This window comes from Leptonotus elevatus, chromosome 9 (genome assembly GCF_054856555.1).
Source record: "Leptonotus elevatus isolate MCC_2025b chromosome 9, RoL_Lele_1.0, whole genome shotgun sequence".
NCBI classification, from domain to species: domain Eukaryota; kingdom Metazoa; phylum Chordata; class Actinopteri; order Syngnathiformes; family Syngnathidae; genus Leptonotus; species Leptonotus elevatus.
Window position 1 is genome coordinate 12,962,202 of NC_141247.1, and position 22,812 is coordinate 12,985,013.

The window sequence follows — 22,812 nt, forward strand, 5'->3', positions numbered from 1 at the left end:
AATAATAATAAATCATAAATGGCAATGGAGTATTGCTTCTTAAGACCACGGGGAATTGTATTTTATTTTGGTTGAAGTGAGGTTAGGAAGGGATTTTATGCAGTAAGTCCCAACTAAATCAACTGAAGTTCAGAGCTATTCTTGGCTGTCTTGGTCATTTTTGTTGAGGTGTATTTTATTTTATTATTATATTTTTTAATAATCAAAACTCTTCTACTGCTAACAGTGCAGTCTTCAGACAGAGAGAGCTTCCACTTCTTAAATTGATTCTTCATGTGACCGTCCACTTCTTAAAATTTTAATTTTGTCATGTTCCTCTTTTAGAAACTGAAACTATTACCGGTACATGAAACTGCTTATTTGTCCAAGAATTGTTTAAGGATACAGTATATAAAAAATGTCAAGTGATCAGTCTAAAATAAAACTAAAAATGTTTGCACACTGTAGTTTTTGGATTCAAAGTTGCCGTTTACAGTTGATTTAAACAGTATATTACTGGTATTTTTACAGACCCAAAGATGGAAAAAAAACAAAAATTGGACAAAAATTCCAACACTTTGGGAAGTTCCATTTCATTTTAACACAGCTAGTGTTGGGGGGGGGGGGGAGTGAGGTGTCTGAAAACAGCCAGCATAGTACTTAGAGGGTTATTTATAATAAATATTACATAAAAGAAAAAATATTCACACACTAAGAGCTTTTTTTTTTCTTTCTACATGGTGAAACATGAGGAATACAAATGTGGAATGTTCTGTCAAGAGGGCCCTTGGCAAAATACAGGATATTTTTTTTATGTTTATGACACTGATCAGAATTAGTTATGAGCAGCACGGTGCATGCAGCAAATCGGCAGGCTTCCTTGGAGTTGGCATGTGTTGTTGTTCTCCAGTGATTGTGAGGATTTTCTTCAGGTACTCTGGCTTCCTCTCACATTCTAAAAACATGTCTGGCTACTCCAGTCCAGGGTTCTACCCTGCCTCTCACGCAATGTCAATTAAGGCTCCAGTCCACCCTCCACTCAAATGAGGACAAGTGTTGCAGAAAATTGATGGATGAATTAGTAATGTACACATGTCAAGGGGGAAGTTCATTTATAACAGTGTATGCACATTTGTATTCTTAAACAATGTATTTCTGATAAGACAAGAAAAACATTTGAAAACAGGCTATTAAATACCACTTATCAAAAATAGCACAATGCAATCTGGTAAATAAAATTGAAACTATATTACAGCAGATTCAGTTACTTGCATTATTTTGTGTCATCAGCCCCAAAACGCAAGTAAACAAGGATGTGTCACCTCATTTGGTGTCCATGAAACGTATGTCCATGATGAGAAGTGTGTGTCTGGGCAGTGGTCTGGGTGCTGGCGACAACACTTTCATCACTTGCGCTTGTGTGTCCACATTGGTCACCACAATAAAGCCACACACGGGACTCTCCACGATTCCCTTTCTTGCCCCCTCGTCTCCATCTTCTGCACTGCTCACACTCAGCACGTGGTAGGTGAGGTCTCTTCCTGGTGTCACGGGGACCATCTTCAGTTGAGTGTCATCCTGAGACATTCCCAATGGCAGGCACGAGTCTGGGATGGAAGGTGCCCCGATTTTATAGATGCGGACATCACAGAAACGCACTTCGAATGAGAAAGGGTAGAAGGACACTCCGCGGAAACCGTAGAAGTATTCCCGGATTTTATCATCACGAGCCTCGCGCCGGCACTCTTTGGAACGCTCGACCACTCCCCCTGATTTAGGAAGGAGCACGACGCGGACAAAATGAGGAAGGTCTCGTTTGAGTTCATTGTATAGCCTCTCGTGGTCCAGCACCAGCACTACGTCCACCTCGAAGGCAGAGGCACAGTGGACCAGAGCCTGGTAGCCCGAGCCCTTCACCCAGCCACATGTGTTGATGATACAGCCGCCGACGCTGGCTTTCCTGTTCACCTCACAGCGCTGAGAAAACACATCTGCCAGGCAGGACGTCAGCTTGTGGGACATAACAAATATTTCAGGTCATTGGAGTGAACAGAATTGATATGAAAAATGAGATGATGGCAAATCATTTTAAAACCTTTTCTACCATTACAACATATACAATTCATTCTGTGTGTGTGTGTGTTTTTATAAAATAAATCTTTCTGAGAGGGTAAGTAAAAATGAACAACTGTGATGATGGGTTTGCATAAATGTGCGCACCCTCATAACTGGGATGTGGCTGTGTTCAGATTTGACCAATTACATTCAAACACGTTAAGTGGGAGTCAGCACACATCTGCCACAATATAAGATACCTCTGATGAACCACAAATACATTTCAGAAATTCAAGTAGGCTTTTCCTTACTTTTTTTTTTTTTTTGCTTTGCTATGACAAAAAAAAAATCCACCCTTTTAGTGATGAGCATCGTTGTGTTTGTGCCAAACAAACCTTTCAGAAATAAGGCCAAAACATTGTACCTTGGTTTCACCACTCAGAAAATAAAATGTTCCTTCAAATTTCATGTATGTTTTTGCGAAATGTAATTGGGACCAGGACTATAAAAAAAATCTTTGGTGTTGACACAAAAGGTATATTTTTTTATGTCACACATTAAAAAAAAATTTGAACAGAGGTGTGCAGACTTTGTATAGCCAATGCAGCAATAGAAAATTTGGATTTGGCTTTTTAATTAACACCCTCATGTTTGGTCTGGTTCTCACCTTATTGTAAAGTTTAATGTTGGTCCCTGGAGAAGTTGAGCCAAAGTGGTAGACCAAAGGAGCCTGGACTGAAAAGCCCTCTTCAACATCTGCTGGACGCTCGATGCACAGTGCTGCCACTGTCCCTGGCACTGACACCTTGAGAAAAAGTTAAGTACTTCAAATGATATACATTTTGAAATCTCAGTAGGGAGAAGATGTCACTGTTTAAAACTAACGAATAAACTGCATACTCTCTCGGATAAAATATCAGAATTCTTGAAGAATGCCGAAAAGGATTATACAATGAAAATTAATAATAAAATACTAGTGACAAAAATGGTCAAATACAACTTTTTTTAATGTGACGACTAACTTCAATTTCCAATTAGAAGAGATCATTTCTAAAAGTTAAGGCTGAATCCCTTTTTCTTTAGTTCTTTCTGTAAGGCAGTTAACATAGTCAAATAGTTGCATGACATTAAAGAATTTAAAAAGCACGATTAACGAAGGTGACTTGCCTTCAGCAATCCTTGATCTTCACTTCCTTATTGGAAACACCTACGTCATGTGACAATCATTTTTGAGTAATTTTGTTGTACATTGTTTTACTAAACACTAGTTAACTTTATTTTAATATTTGGAATAATTTAAATAATGTTACTTAAAACCTTTCATGTATAGTTAAAGGTTTAATGTTGGCAACAGTTAAACTTTTAATTTTATATTATTTTTAATGGGAAATTAGTGTTACAAATATAAACAAATATTGACCACAGCCCCAGAACAAGTTGTGTTAACTAGAAACTTGGAGGTTCCACTGTATTGTTTTTTCATAGCCAAGGAATCTGAAATTTAAAAATGGTGCTGCTCCTTTTTCACGCAGAATAGGTGTGTCCGGAAGGTGCAACAGTCACAACAACATATTATGTTTCAACTAATGACAGTAATGTGTATCCCTATTCGTCATACCCCGCTCTGGCCGACATCCAGTTCCACCAGCGTGGGCCGTCTGCCCACTCTCACAGCATAGCTCAGTAAGAGTCGACACACCGTCGACTTGCCCACGTCTGTAGGTCCCGCCACCATCACCTAGGAAAAACGAAATGATTACATAAACTTAAACCACTCTTTGAGTAGCAAAGACATAGTTTCATTCATTCTGTGACCACATGCATCACTCAAAACACTTGCCTCATATCACCTTTCTCCATTGGAACAAATCAAAATTCCATTAATTCGTTCCAGCCAACCCCACAAAAAAAGTGTGTTTGTGTTATTTAATACGAAATATAGCACGCTATATTGTACTTGATAGAAACATAGTTAAATAAATACCTTTTGCAACATATGTAATTAATTTAATCTCCATCTTCATTAATTTATCTGAATGTGACTTGTCCACGGGTCTGAGCGACAGCTAGACCCTCGAACGACTAATTGGTCGAGTCACTACATTTCAAGACACCAATGTATTCCTTATTTTGTAATACAGTATAAAACACTTGTAGGGCTTTGTTTATATGGCTGGATATTCATCTTACCCTTGGCCCTCTCTCATTGTCCCGCTCGGCCTGTTTTCTCATCTGTTCCAGCGCAGCATGTGTGTTCAGATAGAGCAGCATGGGAGTATCTTTTGACACATAAGCCACCTAAAGCAATGGGAGAAAGAAGCTGAGAATACTGAGCATGATAAAAGGCCACAAGCATAGAGCCAAGCAGAGCGATCATCATGCTGACCTCTGGCTTCCCGTATAGGTTCACACTGCAGCCTTGCCAGGTGAATACTGCAATCTTGGAGCCTGCTCCAAAAGTGTACTTCTTGTTGCGGTTCAATTCTGAGCCAAACACCTCTGCCATTCCTGTGAGGAGTTCCAACTCAACCTGCTCTGCGGTCTCCCCGGCCTCCACCTCAAAACGAAGTTCAGTCTCCCTCTCCAGGTCAAATCTGGTGCCGATTTTACCTGGTTGCAATGGATCGTCACTTGTCTTTTCTACTCCTTCTGTTGCCATGATAATGCTAAAAATAAGAAAAATTGAAAATGTGTTAACATATATAGAGAGAGAGAGTGAGATCAAATACGTAGATACACAACTATTTTTGCTGTGATTAATTGTATTTGAGAAATTTAGAGATAGTATAACTTGACGATGTTGACCAAACGCCTGCCTGTTATAAACTGAAAAACAATACACATATAAAATGGCAACCTGAGCATTATGCAAGTTTCTTTGCATGATATTTTTGTTAAAAACACTACTTTATCTGGTGTGGAGTCTAAAGCAATTGCTAACCGCTAAACTAAAAACCCAAAAATGCGACACTGACGTTACATATTGCCTATTATTTCAAGTCCATGCATCAACAATAACCAAAAATAAATATAAACCCACTCATATACATTAAAGCCATACTTACATGTGTATTTACGAACTATTACGTGTTTTTGGGTGTAAATCCCTGTCGTGGCGGTAGTGTGGTTTTGTGAAGGTCGCGTGTTGATGACGTCATGCAAACAACCAATTGGAGGCGATTGTGTGTGGGGAATTTTTTTAATGTAATGTTACCTTTCTGTACTTGGTTAACGTGTTCGATTAAAAAAAATATCAGACTCTTTTAACTCAATTTTTCATTCTAAAAAATATATAGTTATAATCAACTGCCCACCAATAGTATTTTGTCTACATTTATGCACCATTAGGTAGTTTTGGACTTGTTGTCTGTACGCTGTTTCGTCACGTCATAAAACACAATCCAATAAAAATACAAAATACAAACAAATTTCAAGATTTTATTTAGAAAAAATCTAAATACCACATATGCCAACGTGGGACACACAAAACGCACAACTGTATGTGGAAACGGAAGCGGTGCTCTAAAATAATCCAGTAGATGTCGCCAAGTGTTCATAGTGCGAGCTGGAAAAGCTTGGTTCATCAGAGGAGAGACTTGTAAGCATCCAGTTTGGTCCCTCCTCGTCATTCTGCTTCCACAAGCCGCACCCATGAAAAATGACCTGAATGAGAGAGATGATAGGTCTTCTTTAGACAACAGTATTAAAATGTATTATTTTGGATTTGGAGAGGTGGCTGTTAAGACAACAACCTGGGGTGCCCTGGTTTTAAGTGTAAATGACAAAGTGTCTTTTCCTTGCAAAATAAGATTTTTAGTTGAAATGTTTTTTGTCCAATTATGTCACAGCTGAAGTCAATTAAATGTCACACCAAAAAAGTACTTTCTTTAACTGAGAGAGAAAACAGAAGATAGAATATACCCTTGGCGTCGACCAGAATCCTTTCATTTCCAAAAATGCATGTTATTTGAGTCATGAACATTTCATCGTCAAAAAGAGCAAGCCATTTTCAACACGATTATATTGGCTAATGAGCACTTTTATCTTTCAAAATCACAAACCTTCACTTTGCATCTAGTCAGTACTGACAGCCTCCTGTAAAGCAGAAACTACAACATCCGGTTCTGGAAATTTGAGCTTACGAGGGGGCCCCTTTTTTATTCCCGTCCAGAGAGATGTCTCTGTTGACATGAGACACAAATAAAGATGGTAGATAATTAATATTATTCATTAGGGTGGCACAACAAATTGCAAAAACAATGGCACGTGCAATATATATATGATCACAAAGATGTGCAATAAATGAATACTCTCATATGGAATTGCATGCTTTTATCTGACTGAGAAAAGTATCTAGGGGCATTACTAATAACTTATACAGTATATTCAACTGAATATAAGTTGAAAAGGAGTTGCATGTCATTGCATTTTGTTTTAATTAACATTTTACACAACATACAAACTTCATTGGAATTGGGGTTTGTATTTTTATTTTGGCAAGGCTTGGGATAGTTGGGACTGACTATTTCATGACAATCATGTTGGTATGACAATAACATTTCTCGAATCAAACACAGGGTGGACTTCGAGTTGCCTGAATGTCAAATCAATTTTCCAATAAGAAATGTAACATTGATAAAGTAATCCCAGATCTAATTAAATAATTGCACAAACGAAATTCTAAGTACTACCTTATTTCTTAATCATGCAAGGATAAAAATATATAGCACAGTTAATCAAGTCCATTCCTTTAGCTCACCTTTGCCTCCATTTATGAGAGTGATCTCAAAGCTTTTACTGCGGGGCTTCTCAGGGTTGAGGACCACAGTCAGTTCAGGGCATGCAGCCAAAAGGGCGGCTTTCACCCCCTCGGCGTTACGCCCATACACTCGTCAGCTCTTACTGCCAAAAATAACACATCATCACGAAGATGATAGTGTTGCTTAGTTAGCATACCACTTTTTTTTTCAGCCTGAGCATGAGAACAAGTATTTACGCTTGATTAGTTGCCAATATCAAGTATGTGATGACGATGCCATTATGTCCAGCAATTGTGATGAATTTCTGTTTTCTTTCTAACAAATATATATATTTTTTTAAACACACACACAAAATACTAACTTGTCATGAACATAGGATAAGTTTCACTCAAATATAAAAGTTTGGGGTACAACTTGGTTTCACTGTACATGTTTGTGTATATCTTGAAAGTTTTCATATCTTGAATAGCTTAAATTATGTCTTATTTTTTTTCCTTTGCATGTTCTATTTTGTGTTTAACTGTTTTGTAACTATAGGAAGTACAGTGTGAAGCATCTTGTGTATGAAATGTGATATATAGCTGTCTTGCCTTGTGTAGATATGATACAGGCATGATCAACCAGACCTGCAGACTACAGTTCTGTAAATTTACAAAGTGAGACCCATCCATCTATCCATCCATCCATCCACCACTTATCCGGAGTCGGGTCGCAGGGGCAGCATCTTTAGCAGGGAAGCCCAGATTTCCCTCTTCCCAGCCACTTCAACCAGCTCCTCCGACGGGATCCCAAGGCGTTCCCAGGCCAGCCGAGAGACATAGTCTGTCCTGGGTCCTCCCGGCGGTGGGACATGCCCAAAAACACCTCTCCAGGGAGGCGTCCAGGAGGCATCCGAATCAGATGCCTGAGCCACCTCAACTGGTTTCTCTCAACACGGAGGAGCAGAGGATCCCTCCCGGATGACAGAGCTTCTCACCGTATCTCTAAGGGAGAGCCCGGACACCTTGCGGAGGAAGCTCATTTCGGCCGCTTGTATCCAGGCTCTTGTTGTTTCGGTCACGACCGACAGCTCAGCAGCAGTTACAAAGTTAGACCATCATATCAAATCCTGATTAAACATATCAATTAATAGACTACCCGCACACTGTATCTTGGTCTGATTTTTGTACACCAGCTCTTGACAAAGGTCACTTATGTATTTTAAGTCACATAAATGCTTACCAGTGTTCAATAACCACTCTTTGGCCTTTCAGCACAGGCACTTCTTCTTGTCCTTTTGCCTCCTTGGTGGGGTTGTTCTTCTCATCCTCAGCTTTGCGCTTGGTCCCACGGCGGCCTGGAGACACCATCATGTAATCCACACACGTTTTATTTATATCGAGAATAAGCATGTTTTGCTAGTTCATATTTGACTGAATAACATACAACAAAACAAACGTACGTAGTACTTCGAAGAATGCAATGGCGACAAAAATCAACCAAAAACGTAAGCAAGAATAACGTAACATTTGTTAAACGATTCTTATGGTGTAAACTATAGTGTCATTTTTAGAAATAAAATATAAATGAGGATACAACCAACCTGCTGCAGACGCCATTGTTGTTATGAAACTTTCGCGGGTTAGCGGACTGAACTAACATTAGTTGAAGGGGTGTGGATGAAACCATTACTAAAAATTTGATTTCATTTTTTGTATTGGTTTAGCCAATACTAAAAATCACGGAACTCTGGATGCTCTCTTACATTGCGTTCAAACTTTACACCGGGAATTCTCATAGTTTATAGGTCCAGAGCCCACTTACAGAAGGCAAAAATTAGAGATCCCTATCCCCACGGTCACATTACAATCTCTAAATTCAAATAAGGCCTGAAAACTTTATTGTTCACTACAAATCTTTAGTTTATCTTTTAAAATATCTTTGTATCTTCACTATGTTTGGGTTGATCTTGCTTTTCATCTTTTGATTTCATCTTGTTTTTCATTTCTTTGTCCCTGTAAAGTAGTGGATTTGTCTTGATCATGAGTGGTGCCAATAAACTTGCATTGCTTCAGAATCCTAAAGTTAATTAAACATAACAGTTGGCAAATTACGATGAAGATAACGTCACGATGTAAGAAATTAATTAATTAATTAATTAATTACAAATACATATTTTTATTGTTCAGGCTGCAGTTAGAAAAAGGACCTCAACTATTGTTTGAATGACAGTATTCAAAATTTCTGTCAGTGCTAATGGATTCCAACACCTCATTCAATTTTACTTCATTAAATATGTTGGCATTCATTTAGATGTGATATCACAGCTCTGATTAAATTGCTTCATCTTGCTAAGTCACCCTTCTGGTTTTTGTAACAGAAAATCTGTGTGTAAAAACGTTAGTAGCACAGCTGAATACAGGGCTGTTGTCCTTTTGTTACTTGTAGTACGTAATCCATAAATGTCCACTTGTGTTGAACAGCTGACGTATGATATCCAAAAGATGGAACAATGCACAAGAAAATCTTCCAACTTGTGCCAAGTACCAGATGGATGTGCCCAATTACAGTACTTCAAATCCAAAAGCAAATACCATATGGGGTTGCTTCTTACCCAGGATGTGGCGCGGACATTTATAGAAACTGTGTAAATGTAAATGTTTGACGACATCAGAAGGCACGACTGTGCCAACAAACAAAGGCTGTCAAATCTCCCATAGCGAGGCGGCGTGTCTGACTCACGCATGCTAATAATCTTTGTCTTTTTTGTTTTCTCAACAAACAATTCCACATTTACACTTTTACTCGTCTCAGCGTCAATTGTTTTTCATGGTAGCTGTTGTGCACGTGAGTTTAAATCACAGGAGCCACGTGCTCTCCTCTTTTCCCTAATTGAGGCCTGCTGATGATCGTGCTCCTGGTTGTCATCCTGTAAACTCGGGTTAGGGTTTCAAAGTGGGGTCACAATTTATAACACTGATTAGAGTTTTGGAAGATGGATGCACCACCTGTCAGAATGTGTGACCTCAGATTTCAAAGTAGGGTTAGGGTTTCAAATTAAGGTTTTAGACTAGGCAATAATAAGCCTGGTGCTTCATCCTATGTTTTTTTCGGTTAATTGATTTGTTTGAAGGGATGTTTAGTTTTTCTTTTCTGTGTAGAGAAATTAACTATTCATTCATTCAATAGGTCAAAAAATGCAGATATTTAATATTAGTGATAATTTTTCAATTGTATTGCCCAACTCTTTTTTCCAACTAACTTAACAGTTAACAATTGAACCTGTATTATTTTGCACTTTAATTGATTTTAAACAAAGATTCCAAAATAAAGGGAGTTGTCAGTTTTATTTTGCATTTTTGTTAATTTATTGCAAATTAATCCTAAATCAGAGTTATTTGTGTTTTATTTTGAACTGAAGTTCTTTATTGTGCAGTGACTGTTCTGCCTTCTGTAAGAAATAGGTAAGGTATTTATTTAACATTATTTATTATTGGCTTAAAAGTACTGGTGGTATTTGTTACTTGGTATCGGTATCGGTGAGTACTCAGGAGTACTGGCATTGGTCTGGAAAAAGTGTTTTTGAACATTCAGCAGTTGTGTAATGTTTGTGATACACAGTGGCTCTTATATTGGGTCTCATTGGATGTCGTCAATATTTTATTCAGGTTAATTGACAGCCAGTATAGAGTCACTGACACTCTAAGATTCCATATGCTTGACTTTTGTCATTGAACTGGCCAATACAGGTTGTACAGTAGTTGAGAAATTATGCACGTTATAGGTTTCTGGTTTCTATTCTATTCTATTTTTCTGGAGCCATTGATACCAATGTGCCAACGTGTCAGTTTGTCTTATCCAAATATGACATGTGCAAAAGAGTGAACGTCACCAAAATACGTCAATGACACACCAACTCATAAGGGCATGTGAGTGAGAGCGAGAGAGACAGAATTGGTGTCCAGACAAATAATGAGTGACAGCATACAAAGCACACACAAAAGAGAGGGAAAGAAAGGCCAGGAGAAAAATAGCACAGACATTTTGGAAGACAGCGAGTGGGCGCTGTATGCGCACGTCATATGAGTGAGATGCCTTCGTCTTCGCTTATGGCATTTACGTTCATAGTTGTGCTGTCAAATTTGGGGGGGGGGGGGCATTTACAGAATGTGTCCTTAATAGCACACAGGAAGCTTTGCGAAACCAATCACCTAATTTTTCTGAAATGGGAACAAATATATGAATAATTACAACAGAATGTTGTCAGTGGGAAGTGGCCAATGAGCTAACACGTCACAGAGGAGAGAGAGCACAGAGTGTCATCAGCAGGGCACAACAGAGAGAGTTGAAGACTCACAGAAAGCTGTAGAAGTGGACGTCCTTGGAAGTGTATTGGTTAATATTGGTCAGTTAATGGACCAAACGGCTGTCGGGACTTTTGCTATTCAGTTCCTTGTTCGAGAACAGAGAGTTGGGCAACAAGTACGGAAACATTGACCAGGTGGACGTGCTTTCATGTATGGAGGTCAAATTTATAAAGGTTATAGTTCATTTTAGGTTTATCCTGAAATGTCACCCCAAAGCCCACTATCTCTTTTTCTGAGTAGTGTGCAGTATGTCTTGCCCAATAAGATGACAGACCAATTTTAGGTTCTATGATTCTCATCACTTTTCATTAGTAGTACGCTTCTGTGGTGGCATCACAACACAAAACTCCTTCAGATGCTTACTAAGTCTCACAAGATTTGCATTTGAACTGCCATTTCGTCTTTGAATTACGGTACTTTGGCGGTGTTCAACTCCAAAAAGTTCCACTAAATATCTTCATTACAGTGAGAAAGTAGTTGTTCCTGTGCTGTGCAATATTTTGGATGTGTGTCACTATCACATTTGAATCAGCAATATCACAGTTAGGATTCTGTTGAGGGGGTGTGTGAACTTCAGGACAAGTTATCGCCTCATCTATACGATGTGTGCCCGAATCAGCCCCATCTTTGAATCACACTTTTGCTTCGCCCAACCATAACACACTTTTGGGCATCTCATATACTTGATATAGATCCAATCTGTAAGTGTGAATGGTCTTGTAATTGGTCAGCTTTTATCAGATACAAACATACCGTCACATGAATAGCTCACAGTTCATGGGCTCTCGCACAACAAACACGATGAAGGGCAACCAGTGAGTCACTTCACTACTGTAATCTTGCAGTGTTAAAACTTATCTCTCACAAGTGACGTTAACGTCAACATTTATTTTAACATCATTTTTGTTGATGTGACATTGTTTTTATTTGATCTAACTTTTTTTTTTAACCTAATGATGGTGCCTGGTGTCTAATTGCAGCCCTTTATTGCCACCTATGAAACAGACTCAGCCACTTAAAGCAGAGAAACAAAGAAACTCCCACTCACATATGTCTTGATAATTTCTTTATTTAAAAAAAAAAAAAGAATACAAATAAATGTTTCTAACAACTTCCCATTGACAAAAATCAGATTTACATTAGTTATCAGATCAAATACAAAAACAGTTTGGTGCAAAATTGACAATACATTTGACAAATGGCTAAAGTGCTAAGGAAGTTGTCTAATTAAATAAAGCTCTAAATGTTGATATATGGAAAGTAAATAATACATAAATAAACCTATAGCAAATCTGAAAATTATTCTCCGAATTTGGAAAAGTTTCAGACGCACACAATCAGAAGTGCAACATAAATCTCGTACTCTCCTCCTGATCAAAGCTAATCATCGAATGCAAAAACAAACAAAACATTCACGATTTCATTTCTTTGACTTTACCAGTCAATTTAGCTTCCGTGTCCATCACTCAAGGCTACCGAGCGAAAAGGGAAAAGTCAAACTAGGCAACAGCAGTGCAGACAAGCGTGTGATGTTTGACGTATGTCGTGTGATGCGTGCTTCAAGTTCCTCAAGTTGTTTCAAGTTGCATGTACTGTACAAGTGTGGGCGGCCGTGGCGCTGACATCTCTGGGATGACACAAGACTAGCAATCTCAGAGATGAGAGGCGCTCTTGGCTGCAAATCCAGCTCTTAACATTTTCTTTTTAGTCTGTCGTCCGCGCTAAGATACTTTTCTGCAACTTGCCAGTAGTGCCATATAAACAATAGTCATTATTATTCCAATTTATTTCCAGTAGTCAAGTCTCTGAATTTTGGAGCATTGCTCTTGCATTGCTATTTTTTTTCTCTTGTGAATGCAGTCAGGTTTCAGCCTCAGCCTGGTAAAAGCAAGCCAAGTTCAACAAGTGATTTTTTAATGATCTGTATATGAATGCATTGAATAATCAACATCTCTGGTGCGTATATGATGCATTTCATTAACATTTTCTGTTTTAGCCACGTTTATTAGATTGATTCTGAACTGATCGTGATGATCTCCGTAGTGTTGGTTTCTATAATTGTGCTAAAGGTGGTATAAAGAGGCGGCTTATGCAGGCTTAGTCCCTACCGATACCAAATGTACACCAAATGGAATATCTGACTTGAATCACCACATCTGCTGTTGAAAATAAACACAGTTTATAAACCAAACTATTGGGACACATGTCTTTATAATAATTTTCTTCTATTTTCACTTCTTGCAAAAGTCAGGACTGTCTAGTCGTCTAGTACATAAAAGCAGCTGTACAGATCTTGGTAGATGTTCATGTAGAAAAGACTTCTAGACAAGAAGGTATAATTGCTGCATAGATCGCTGCCTCATAAACAAATGCATGCCCCTCCAATTGACTGTGCGCTGGGCTTTTTGCCATCGATCACAGTCTCCATGATATGATCCCTGTTATTGTCATGGCTGCGCATGTTAGTAAGCAGCAGCCACATCCACAATAAAAATTTGCCTTACATTGCTTCAACTTATATCTGCTTTTGAAAACAGATTTGAGCTCCCTCGCCTGTTTCCTGTCATTGCGTACCGCCACCTACTTGCAACTCAAGGAGGTGACTCAGAGGGATCAAGATCCCTAGTTTTGATTTGAAAAGAGCAGGACGGAGGAATGAGAGAAGAAAGAAAGGTTGAGGGGAATGGTGGATTCAACCAAAAAGTAAATGAAAGGAGAAAGCGACCACGCAGAAGGAGAAGGGGTGGAGGAGGGCTGGATTGGTGGCGAAGGATGAGAATGAGGGTGCGAAAGCTGGATTGTCGTAGCCTGGGGGGCACTCGGGCTCAAAGCAGCGGATGGCGGCATCTTCGTTGCCGTAGTTGTCCCAGTACTCTTCTGCGTTGAGCTTAGGGAGAGCCACTTCGTCATCTGATAGTTCATACTTGGGAGGAAATGAGTCAAATCGGGTTTTGGGGAAAAACTGTGGCTTTTCTCCGGGGAATGTCTTCCCCGTCTCTGTGCTCTTCTGGTGATTGAGCTTGGAGGAATACATGGGCTTATTCTTGGAGAGCCACCAGCGGGTTTTGGTGCTGAAGGTGGTCGTGGTGGTTCCAGACATGGAGCCAGGGTCAGGGACTGGGCAGAGGGCAAAGTCCAGCTCCCGGAGGAATCTGAGATCTTGCCCGCGACGCTGCGATGGCGACGAGCAAATCAGCTCAGAGGAGGAAATGCGGGCCTTGCGGAACCACTCCCACAAGGTACGGGCCTCACAACCACAGGACCAAGGGTTGCCATTGAGACGGAGGAAGTTAATGCCCTGTGTGTCTTTCATAGCTTGGCCTGGGAGCTCAGCAAGGGAGTTGTTGAACAGGTAAAGAATGGAAAGGCGGCCCAGGTCGCGGAAGGCGCGACGGTTGACCTGCCTGATTCGATTGTCGTGGAGAAGGAGGCGGTCCAGATTGACCAAGCCTCGGAACACATTCTCAGAGAGGACACGGATGCGGTTGCTATGGAGGAATAGGTGGGTGAGGTTGACCAGATCTGAGAACAGGTCATCCTGCAGGAAGTGGAGTTGATTCTCCTGGAACAATTTGAAAACATCTTGTAAGGAAAACATTTGGATAGAGATTGCGCTCACAAGTAAAAGCATAAACGTGAGAGTAATTAGCAAATATTTGTCAAAAAAGAGGTTTCAAGCTGTTTAATGTCTCTCAGCTAGAGGTTAATGTCAAACTCAACATAAAACTACCTTAAGGCTAATTAGCATATATTGTATGTGAAAGTGCTGCTGCCTTTTAAGCAATGGATATGTGTTCAACAGTGCAGCAATAAAATAGCAACACCCTATAATGTAATTCCTGAAAATTTAATACAATTTACACTTAACTCAACTTAATTTCACCAATAATGTTATAAAAAAATACTTTTAAGAAAATTATTAGATTGTAAAGTATCACCTGAAAAAAAACAACAACACTAAAACTCTAATTTAACAGTGAACTTAACACGTCTTTGGTTGTTTAACAATAATGAAATAAAAAATGAACTGTAACATTTAGAACTTCCAGGAGTCTTTGCCGCAGAGCAGTTCAAATTAAGTGGGCGGGGCTTACTTTGATTAACTCTCTGCTGAGTTGGTTTAACACTAAATAAATCAACGCTGTCAGATAACTCCAACACTGACCTCCATTTAAATCAGACCGTGTTAAAAATACACTTTGGTAGTTGAAATCAACTCTCCAACATTTAACACCAACATTTTAACACTCCTTTAATGTAAATGTATGTAACAGTCTTAGATTCTCACAACACAAACTGTACATTATCTGTAAAAAAATTATTACGATATCAGTCAAGATTTTTTATGATATTATTGGGTTTTATTATATTTTTGTTAGAGTTAAGTGCAAAATGCAAATGTTATTACATTTTCAGGAAATTATTACATAATAGGTTGCCCTTTGAAAGGGTCAAAGTATTTATGAGGACGTATCCTTGCTTGCCTTGAATTTCTCCATTGTGGGACAAATAGGAGAATCTCTTCTAATTAATGAAAACCTTCATTGCATGTTCAAAATGTACACAGTGTGTATTGAAGCAGTCTTCACCTGCAAGTAGAGAAACTGCAGACTGTACAACTTGTGGAAGAGGTCATGGGGTAGCATGGCAAGCTTGCATCGGTGCATGTGCAGACTCTGCAGCTTCTCCAACCCCCTGAAAGCTCCACCTTCGAGGCGCCTCAATGTGGGGTTGTCACCCAGGTCCAACTCCTCCAGCACCCTGAGGTTACTGAAGGCCCCGGCCTCAATCCATGTGATGTTGTTGCCATAGAGCCAAAGCACCTGTGTAGGATGAAGAGGAAGGAAAAGTTTAGTTTAGTTTATCCTCTCAGCAATGCAATGCAACTACACTCTGGTCGCGCACGTTTACCTGGGTTTCAAAGCCAAAAGAATCTGCTCGGAGCTCTGTGATACGGTTGTTTTGGAGGAACACACGTTGTGAGTCGTAGGGCACGCCGGCTGGAACAACGGTGAGGTTCTGGGACTGGCAGCTGACTGTCATGGGCGTAGGGTAGCACACGCAGAGCCTGGGGCATGCAGCCACATTGCCGGGCTTTACCACCACCAGCCACAGGATCAGCCACAGACATAGTCCACCTAGGAAGAATTGGGAAAAACAAACAAACAAAAGAGATTAGCAACAAACACACAGGACAATAGTGGTGGGATTCAGTGCTTCTTTAAAAAAAATAAGGCCAATAGATTAGGATATATAAAAAGGTGTTGATTTCAACTCTTGGCCTCATTCCTACTGGTTTTTTTGCAGCCTTTTGTAACCACTGATTCTTTGTTTTTTTTATGTGCTCTCATTCGTGACTTGTTCTCTGAGCCTTGTGCATAATTAAACATGGCAGAAATCCTTCAACCGTTCATATCTACGAGATCACTTTACAGCTACAATGCCAGAGTTACATAACTCTAAATGTGAGCTGTGCAGCGTTAATTAACCTTTAAAAAAAATTGTTTTTAATGCATACATACATAAATCTACAAAAAGAAAAATGTTAATTAATCCATTGAGTTTACAATACGGATGTCCTAGAAGAAGAAGGAGTTTCCTAAGCAGAGGTCACACGTTAAAGCAGTAACTTGATCCAGATCAATTTCACTGCCGCTTCAGTTACTCCACTGTTTCTTGGCACAGCTTGGATGACGGCACACAAAGAAGACTACGGTGGTAAAAGTAAGACTCATTAATTGATGATGAACATCCCATTCATCTGTTGTACGCAAGATTTTCCACTGGCTCACCCATTGACCTCTCCACAAGTTGAACCGTTATCTATGCCAGACCTTGAGGATCAAGACTGCGATTTCAAGTGGAATAAGACACCCATCGGAAATCTTGGTTAGTCTTATTTACTGCATGGCAAATTAAGCTCAGTATCAAGATTGCATAAGGATATAGTATATGGAGGAACTGGACACATTTGCAGAAAGGTACAAAAAAAAAAGATAATTAAATAAAAACTCACTGGCAATAACAAGATAAACCTGCACGTCATAATGACATACAATACAAGAACAACAATATGTACTACGTCAACAATATAGCTACACTAGTACTCAAAAATTGTGGATGACTTAGAAATGTCATTTATTTTGTACATTGTTTTGATCAGCTCTTGTAGGTGCAACTAATTGTATTGTACAAATGTGACCATGATATCAATTTAAGCACAGATGTGTATGATATGTACTATGGAAATCGCAGGTCAATTTAAGAAAACAAAACAAAGAGCAAAAAAAACCCCACATTTTTATTTATGCATGAATTTGTAGCATTGCTGAATGTTAATTGAAATTGTCATGTAAAGTTTCCAAATTAAAATTCCCACCCTAGTAAAGACACAAAAAAAATATTGTACCTTAAATCAAAGCGCTGTTATTCTGAAATTAACTCAAATGGAAGCCAACCAAACCGCATAATACATAAGAACACAACAATGCTGAGTACACAGCAACTCACTCTTGAAGTTGTGGGCTGTTCTGGATCTCCTCACGGTCCGAGTCTCCATGGCGAGTAAAACCGAAAGCGAGTTAGCCTGCGCGGCGAGGAAATGCCTGCTTGCTGCTATCTCTGCTAACGTTCGGCTCCGGGGACTGAGTCGCTGTGCCTTCACAGGGGAGTGAAACTTCGGGAGTCCCCGCAAGCGTGTTTATACTTGGCGGCGGCTCCGTCGCCCACCAGGCAGCGTAGGCAGAGTGGCGGACGCTATCATACGTCAGCCACCTGTGGTGGGAGGGAGGGATGGCACTCGCCGGAGGAAGAGCCAAGAAAGGGAGCAGCAGACAAGGTTTGGCTTCTTCCTTCTTCTGTTACCCAACACTACAGCATCACTGAGGTGGCACAAGTGGTGGGAAGTGAGTCTTTGTTGTTATGAAGACTTTATTATTTTGGACAGGGAATTTTCAATGCAGGATTTGTATTTGAGTACCTAATAGAAATGAAATAGAAGAAAGGATTTTAAGGTAAGAAATTCTTAAAACAGGCCGCTTGAAGTCGAAAGTCAGAATGAAGCACACTGCACAACAATACACATCAAAACCTCATCAGGCAAGCTTGGCATCAAACTCGTGAGCAATAAATTAACACTTGCCTGTTATATAATCTCAGTCAGATTCTAAAATGTTTTAGTTTTTTTTGAAGGACAGTTTATAATAATTGTGATAATATGTTTTTTTTGTTTTGTTTTATTTAATTTAAAATTGTTAGTCCTACTAGAATAAAGTGTAATTGCAGATCCACTACAGTAGGTGGGGGTTGTGATCTCATTGTCAAAGACTGGCAAAGGCGTATTAGCTCCTCTGCAGAGGAGTTTTCCATTTTTATTGACAGATTATGTTTTTTTATAGTCACGGCAGATAGTTGGGGCGCTGTGATTTTTTTTCTTCTCCCTGGGGGGCCGTAACAATAAATAATTGAGAAGCAACTGGCTTAAAGGCACAGTGTGTAGAAATGTTTGCCATCCAGTGGTGAACTAATTGAATTCAACGGCCCAAGTTGGAAGAATGCATTAGTGCCTCAGAGAGTGTGAGACCACATTTCGCAAGCCTACCACCAATTACTACGTTAGCTATGTTCGTCTCCTTCGGGTATCCGTAGCACAAAGAGTGTAGAAAGAGGTGAAACTCTATTTTATACAAATATTATGCAACTTAGAGAATGAAGTTGAGCATCAGTAGTAATAGGCCGGGAGCCAGGTCCACTCCTTATTTCCTGTTGGGCCATCCCAAGTTGATGGGGACCATCCCTAACTAAAAAAAACAAACACCCTTTTTGGGAAAAGCTTCATGATTATTTTCCTGCTCGTTCCCCCATGTGTCAGGATATACCATGCCACATTTTTTGAGTTTTCTGACCATGTATGCAGTTGCTCCTTGTCATTTGCAATTACACAATTTCGCCAGAAGCTTTTTCCAAGAAGTGTGTTTTTTGGCCCCTGTGACCAAACAGCCTCGAGTTGGGGGTGGTCCCTATCAACTTGTGATGGCCCAAGGTATGAGATAACAGGAAATCATAGTCCAAAAAAGATAACAAAAAACATCCTGAGGAGTGGACCTGGCTGCCGGCCTATAACTGGTATGAGTGAAGATCAAGTCCAGGTGGAAGGTTGACTGCTATCGTTAACTGCTAACTAACTAGCTGCTGTCTGGCTAGTTTTTATATGAATTATCATTTGTTCAAAAAGCTTGTGTTTGAGAGTTTATGAAGAAATCAAATAGCGCTGTCAAAGTTAAAGCATTAACTAATTAATTAATCACAAAAAATTATCGCATTAATCATGTATTAACACAGATTAATCGCATTATTAATTTTGAGCACTCAAATCATTTTAAATGATGGAAGTAATTAACTGATTAGCAAAAGAGGAGGATGATCGTGTGCAGTGGATACATTTTTTTGAAGACATCCTCAAAACATTAAATGTCGGGCAAAAAACGCATAACAGGTATTCTTTAACTCATTCACTGCCACTGACAGCTATAGACTTAAAGAAAAATCATTCGAACTATTTCTATTAGTTTAATTTTTTTTCCCATTTTGTTAACAACAGTATGAAAACCTAGAATTATTATTTTTGTACATTTAGAACAGATATAAAATTTGTGATTCGTGAGTTAACTAGTGAAGTCATGCGATTAATTATGATTACAAATTTTAATCGCCTGATGCCCCACATTTTTAATAACCTTTTATTTTTTTTAAAACAAAAAAATTTGGTTTAATTTTTAATATATATATATATATTTTTTTTTAAAGAAAATATTATTAAAAATTAGGGGCGCCAGGCGATTACAATTTTTAATCGTAATTAATCGCATGACTTCACTAGTTAACTCACGATTAATCACAAATTGTATATCTGTTCTAATACAATAAAAAAAATCTAGGTTTACTCTTATTAACAAAAGTGGGGAAAAAATGTAAAAATAATAGAAAATTTGGCGGGCAAAAATGCTGATAAAAAAGCCTTTTTAATTAGGCAATTCATCGTAATTAATCAAAATTCTAAGATGTGATTAATCTGATAAAAAAAAAGTTTAATCATTTGACAGCTCTAAAATCAAACAAAGGTTGACTAATGCATTTCAGTAGATTGTGTTCCACCTTTTAAAGTTCCAATTGTATTATTATTATTTTTTTTGAAAAGATGGAAAAACAGTGCAGTCTGGGCGTGGGTTTCCGTGACAAGGCTGGGAGTGGTTACTCATCATTTGATCCTTCATGGACCACATAGGTCAAGGTGAGTACCACCGTGACACACCCAATCTGTTCCCAAGCAATGACACTGAAATCCCATGTTAACATGCTTACAACAGCAAAGTTTCTTGACTGTGATTGGAGGATGCCTCCTCTACATCTGACCGCACAGACTTTGACAAGTTGTGACCTTAGGGGTTGTGGGGCAGCTTTGGAAGCGTGAGTGTGAAATTTCTTTGGCAATATTCTTGGCCCCGGGGGACACTGAGCAGACTCCACGGAGGAGGAGGAGGAAGTGTGTGAGTTCACCGTATGTGCATGTCATGTCGATGCAACGTGTGTATCTACACACTCCACACCAGCCGGCCCTCCCTTCATGATGCATCATCTCACTCGCCTGCTTGCAGTGATTCACGGGCACACTGGCATTTGAACTGATGTCAACACAGCATGTTCAAAGGATCTGTCTTGATTCTATTAATGTGTCACTGACTCGGTCTATAGCCATCTCTCACGCGTGCAAGCTAAGACCTTCTACTGTATGTGGTGGTCAGCGTGGGCTTCAGTGTAGGTCACGATTGGATTCGATACCGATTAATCCTGATACGAATCTATAAATCGATTTTAGCGATTTTTTTTATACTCAAATTTAGAAAATACTAATCAGTAAACTTATACATGTACACTGTAAAATTTGTATGAAAATTTATTTATCTGAAAATTATACCTGAGCCACTGCATTTAACAGGTTGCAGTCTGTTTCATGTCTGAACAGCACTGAAATAAAATATTAAGGCTTAATGTTCCATTAATATAACATTCTTCCATGCTTAATGTGTGATTCCTAACCCTAAGTAAGACGTTTTGTTGAATATTCCCATAAAAAATGGATGTTTAAAAATCGATTCGGCCACATATCGAATCGATTCGAGAATTGTGCGCTGTAATATCGCGATATATCGCCGAATCGATTTTTTCTAACACCACCTTCTCATGTACGTGGTGGTCAATGTGGGCTTCTGCCCACTGTGGTCATCAGGCCAGTGAGGAGACAAACCACTTCATTCACATGTTTTTGTTGGAAGGGTCTTATGTGTGGGACTTATTAAAAAAAAAAAATCTCATTTCTTTTAAACAAAGCAGACTTGAGATACAATCCTGTATTTTTTTTGCAGCAGTGTGAGGATTGTGTAGAATCGTATGAAACAGATGACATGTGGGTGTACGGGAGGTTGCAAGACTTTGTTGAAATGTTATGAGTTGTTTGATATTTAGTTTTAGCGTCATATCACACTTGAGAGTGACAAAAAGTGGAGGAAAGTGACAGAAACAATACTCCATCCATTTAAAGGAATCACATTTGTGGTTTGTGAATATCCATCCATCCATTTTTCTTCCGACAGCACCTTAGCAACCAAATTCGTCCAGCTCTATAGCAATCTGCCAGTGGCACCAAAAAATGCATGTAAAAATGAGTGCTGTCAAAGTTCAAGCGTTAACTCATTGATGATGAATCACAAACAAATGATCACATTAATCGTGTATTAACGCAGATCAGATTTGAACGCAGATGATCCTTTAGCTTGACAGCGGATGGTTACGTTAAAGGCAGCACAGGTTGTGTTTGAGCAATAAACATAACTGCATGCTTTAAAGTAAAGCATTTCATAAATGTTTGCGTATCACATTCGGAATATTTGTTCTAGTCAAAATATTGAGGTCTACTTTTAAATTATTTTAAATTATGCAAGCAATTAACTGATTAGAAAAAGCGGAGGATGAAAGTGTGAGTGGATCCAAAAATGTGAACGACGTCCTCATAACATTGAATGTTGAACGAATGACCACATAACAGGTGCTTTTCAAATGTTCTTTAAAAAAAAGCCTTTTTAATTAAGTGATTCATCGGGATTCATCAAAACTCTACAATGTGATTAATCTGACTGAAAAAGTAGTCGTTTGACAGCTCTAGTAAAAATATACTTTACAGCAAATGAAAGTTGTGTAAAGAGTTGACACAATTCCTGTAAGATCAAATCAGTCGCTTCTTGGGGTCTACAGCAATATGATTTATGTAACAAATCTTTGCATTGATTCACAGTGTTGCCTCGAGTCTGAATCAATAAATTACATTTTCTTTTAATTTTTTTCCAATACAGTACTGTGCAGTCCAATTATAAAGAACCATTAAGTTGTATTTAACTTTTAAGGAAAATACATTATTTTAGAATGTTTGCTTTCAAACATTTATTTTATATATGTAGAGCTGTCAAATGGTTATTAAAAAAAAAAAAAATCAGATTAATCACATCTTAGAATCTTGATTAATCATGATGAATTTTTCTAATCAGTTAATTACTTGCATAATTTAAAATGGAAAAAAAAACTCAACCCCAATATTTTGACATGAACAAATATTCTGAATG

At 38.8% G+C, this 22,812-nt stretch overlaps 3 protein-coding genes across 3 annotated transcripts; all 3 read right to left on the reverse strand.

Moving 5' to 3' along the window:
* Positions 1 to 1,074: 1,074 nt before the first annotated feature.
* clp1 (cleavage factor polyribonucleotide kinase subunit 1) lies at positions 1,075 to 5,182 on the reverse strand. Its single transcript, XM_086084987.1, has 6 exons — positions 5,100 to 5,182; positions 4,421 to 4,700; positions 4,225 to 4,332; positions 3,653 to 3,772; positions 2,702 to 2,839; positions 1,075 to 1,989 (listed from the first exon to the last, which is right to left on the reverse strand). Exons 2-6 carry the CDS (start codon positions 4,691 to 4,693, stop codon positions 1,303 to 1,305), a joined length of 1,326 nt encoding a protein of 441 aa, XP_085941113.1. The 5' UTR covers positions 4,694 to 4,700; positions 5,100 to 5,182; the 3' UTR covers positions 1,075 to 1,302.
* A 276-nt stretch (positions 5,183 to 5,458) lies between these two features.
* On the reverse strand, positions 5,459 to 8,590 carry selenoh (selenoprotein H). Its single transcript, XM_086084128.1, has 5 exons — positions 8,377 to 8,590; positions 8,016 to 8,130; positions 6,794 to 6,936; positions 6,096 to 6,215; positions 5,459 to 5,697 (listed from the first exon to the last, which is right to left on the reverse strand). Exons 1-4 carry the CDS (start codon positions 8,390 to 8,392, stop codon positions 6,109 to 6,111), a joined length of 381 nt encoding a protein of 126 aa, XP_085940254.1. The 5' UTR covers positions 8,393 to 8,590; the 3' UTR covers positions 5,459 to 5,697; positions 6,096 to 6,108.
* A 3,676-nt stretch (positions 8,591 to 12,266) lies between these two features.
* On the reverse strand, positions 12,267 to 17,895 carry rtn4rl2b (reticulon 4 receptor-like 2b). Its single transcript, XM_086084836.1, has 4 exons — positions 17,651 to 17,895; positions 16,052 to 16,278; positions 15,730 to 15,963; positions 12,267 to 14,702 (listed from the first exon to the last, which is right to left on the reverse strand). Exons 1-4 carry the CDS (start codon positions 17,697 to 17,699, stop codon positions 13,833 to 13,835), a joined length of 1,380 nt encoding a protein of 459 aa, XP_085940962.1. The 5' UTR covers positions 17,700 to 17,895; the 3' UTR covers positions 12,267 to 13,832.
* Between the last annotated feature and the right edge of the window lie 4,917 nt (positions 17,896 to 22,812).

Coding starts and splice junctions, on each gene's coding strand:
- clp1 (XM_086084987.1), bottom strand. CDS start 4,693: ATGGCAACAGAAGGAGTAGAAAAGACAAGTGACGATCCATTGCAACCA. Junction 4,333..4,420: donor ACCTATACGGGAAGCCAGAG/GTCAGCATGATG, acceptor CCATTGCTTTAG/GTGGCTTATGTGTCAAAAGA. Junction 3,773..4,224: donor ACAATGAGAGAGGGCCAAGG/GTAAGATGAATA, acceptor CGTTTTTCCTAG/GTGATGGTGGCGGGACCTAC.
- rtn4rl2b (XM_086084836.1), bottom strand. CDS start 17,699: ATGGAGACTCGGACCGTGAGGAGATCCAGAACAGCCCACAACTTCAAG. Junction 16,279..17,650: donor AACAGCCCACAACTTCAAGA/GTGAGTTGCTGT, acceptor AATTCTTCCTAG/GTGGACTATGTCTGTGGCTG. Junction 14,703..15,729: donor TGCAGTTTCTCTACTTGCAG/GTGAAGACTGCT, acceptor AAATTGTTCCAG/GAGAATCAACTCCACTTCCT.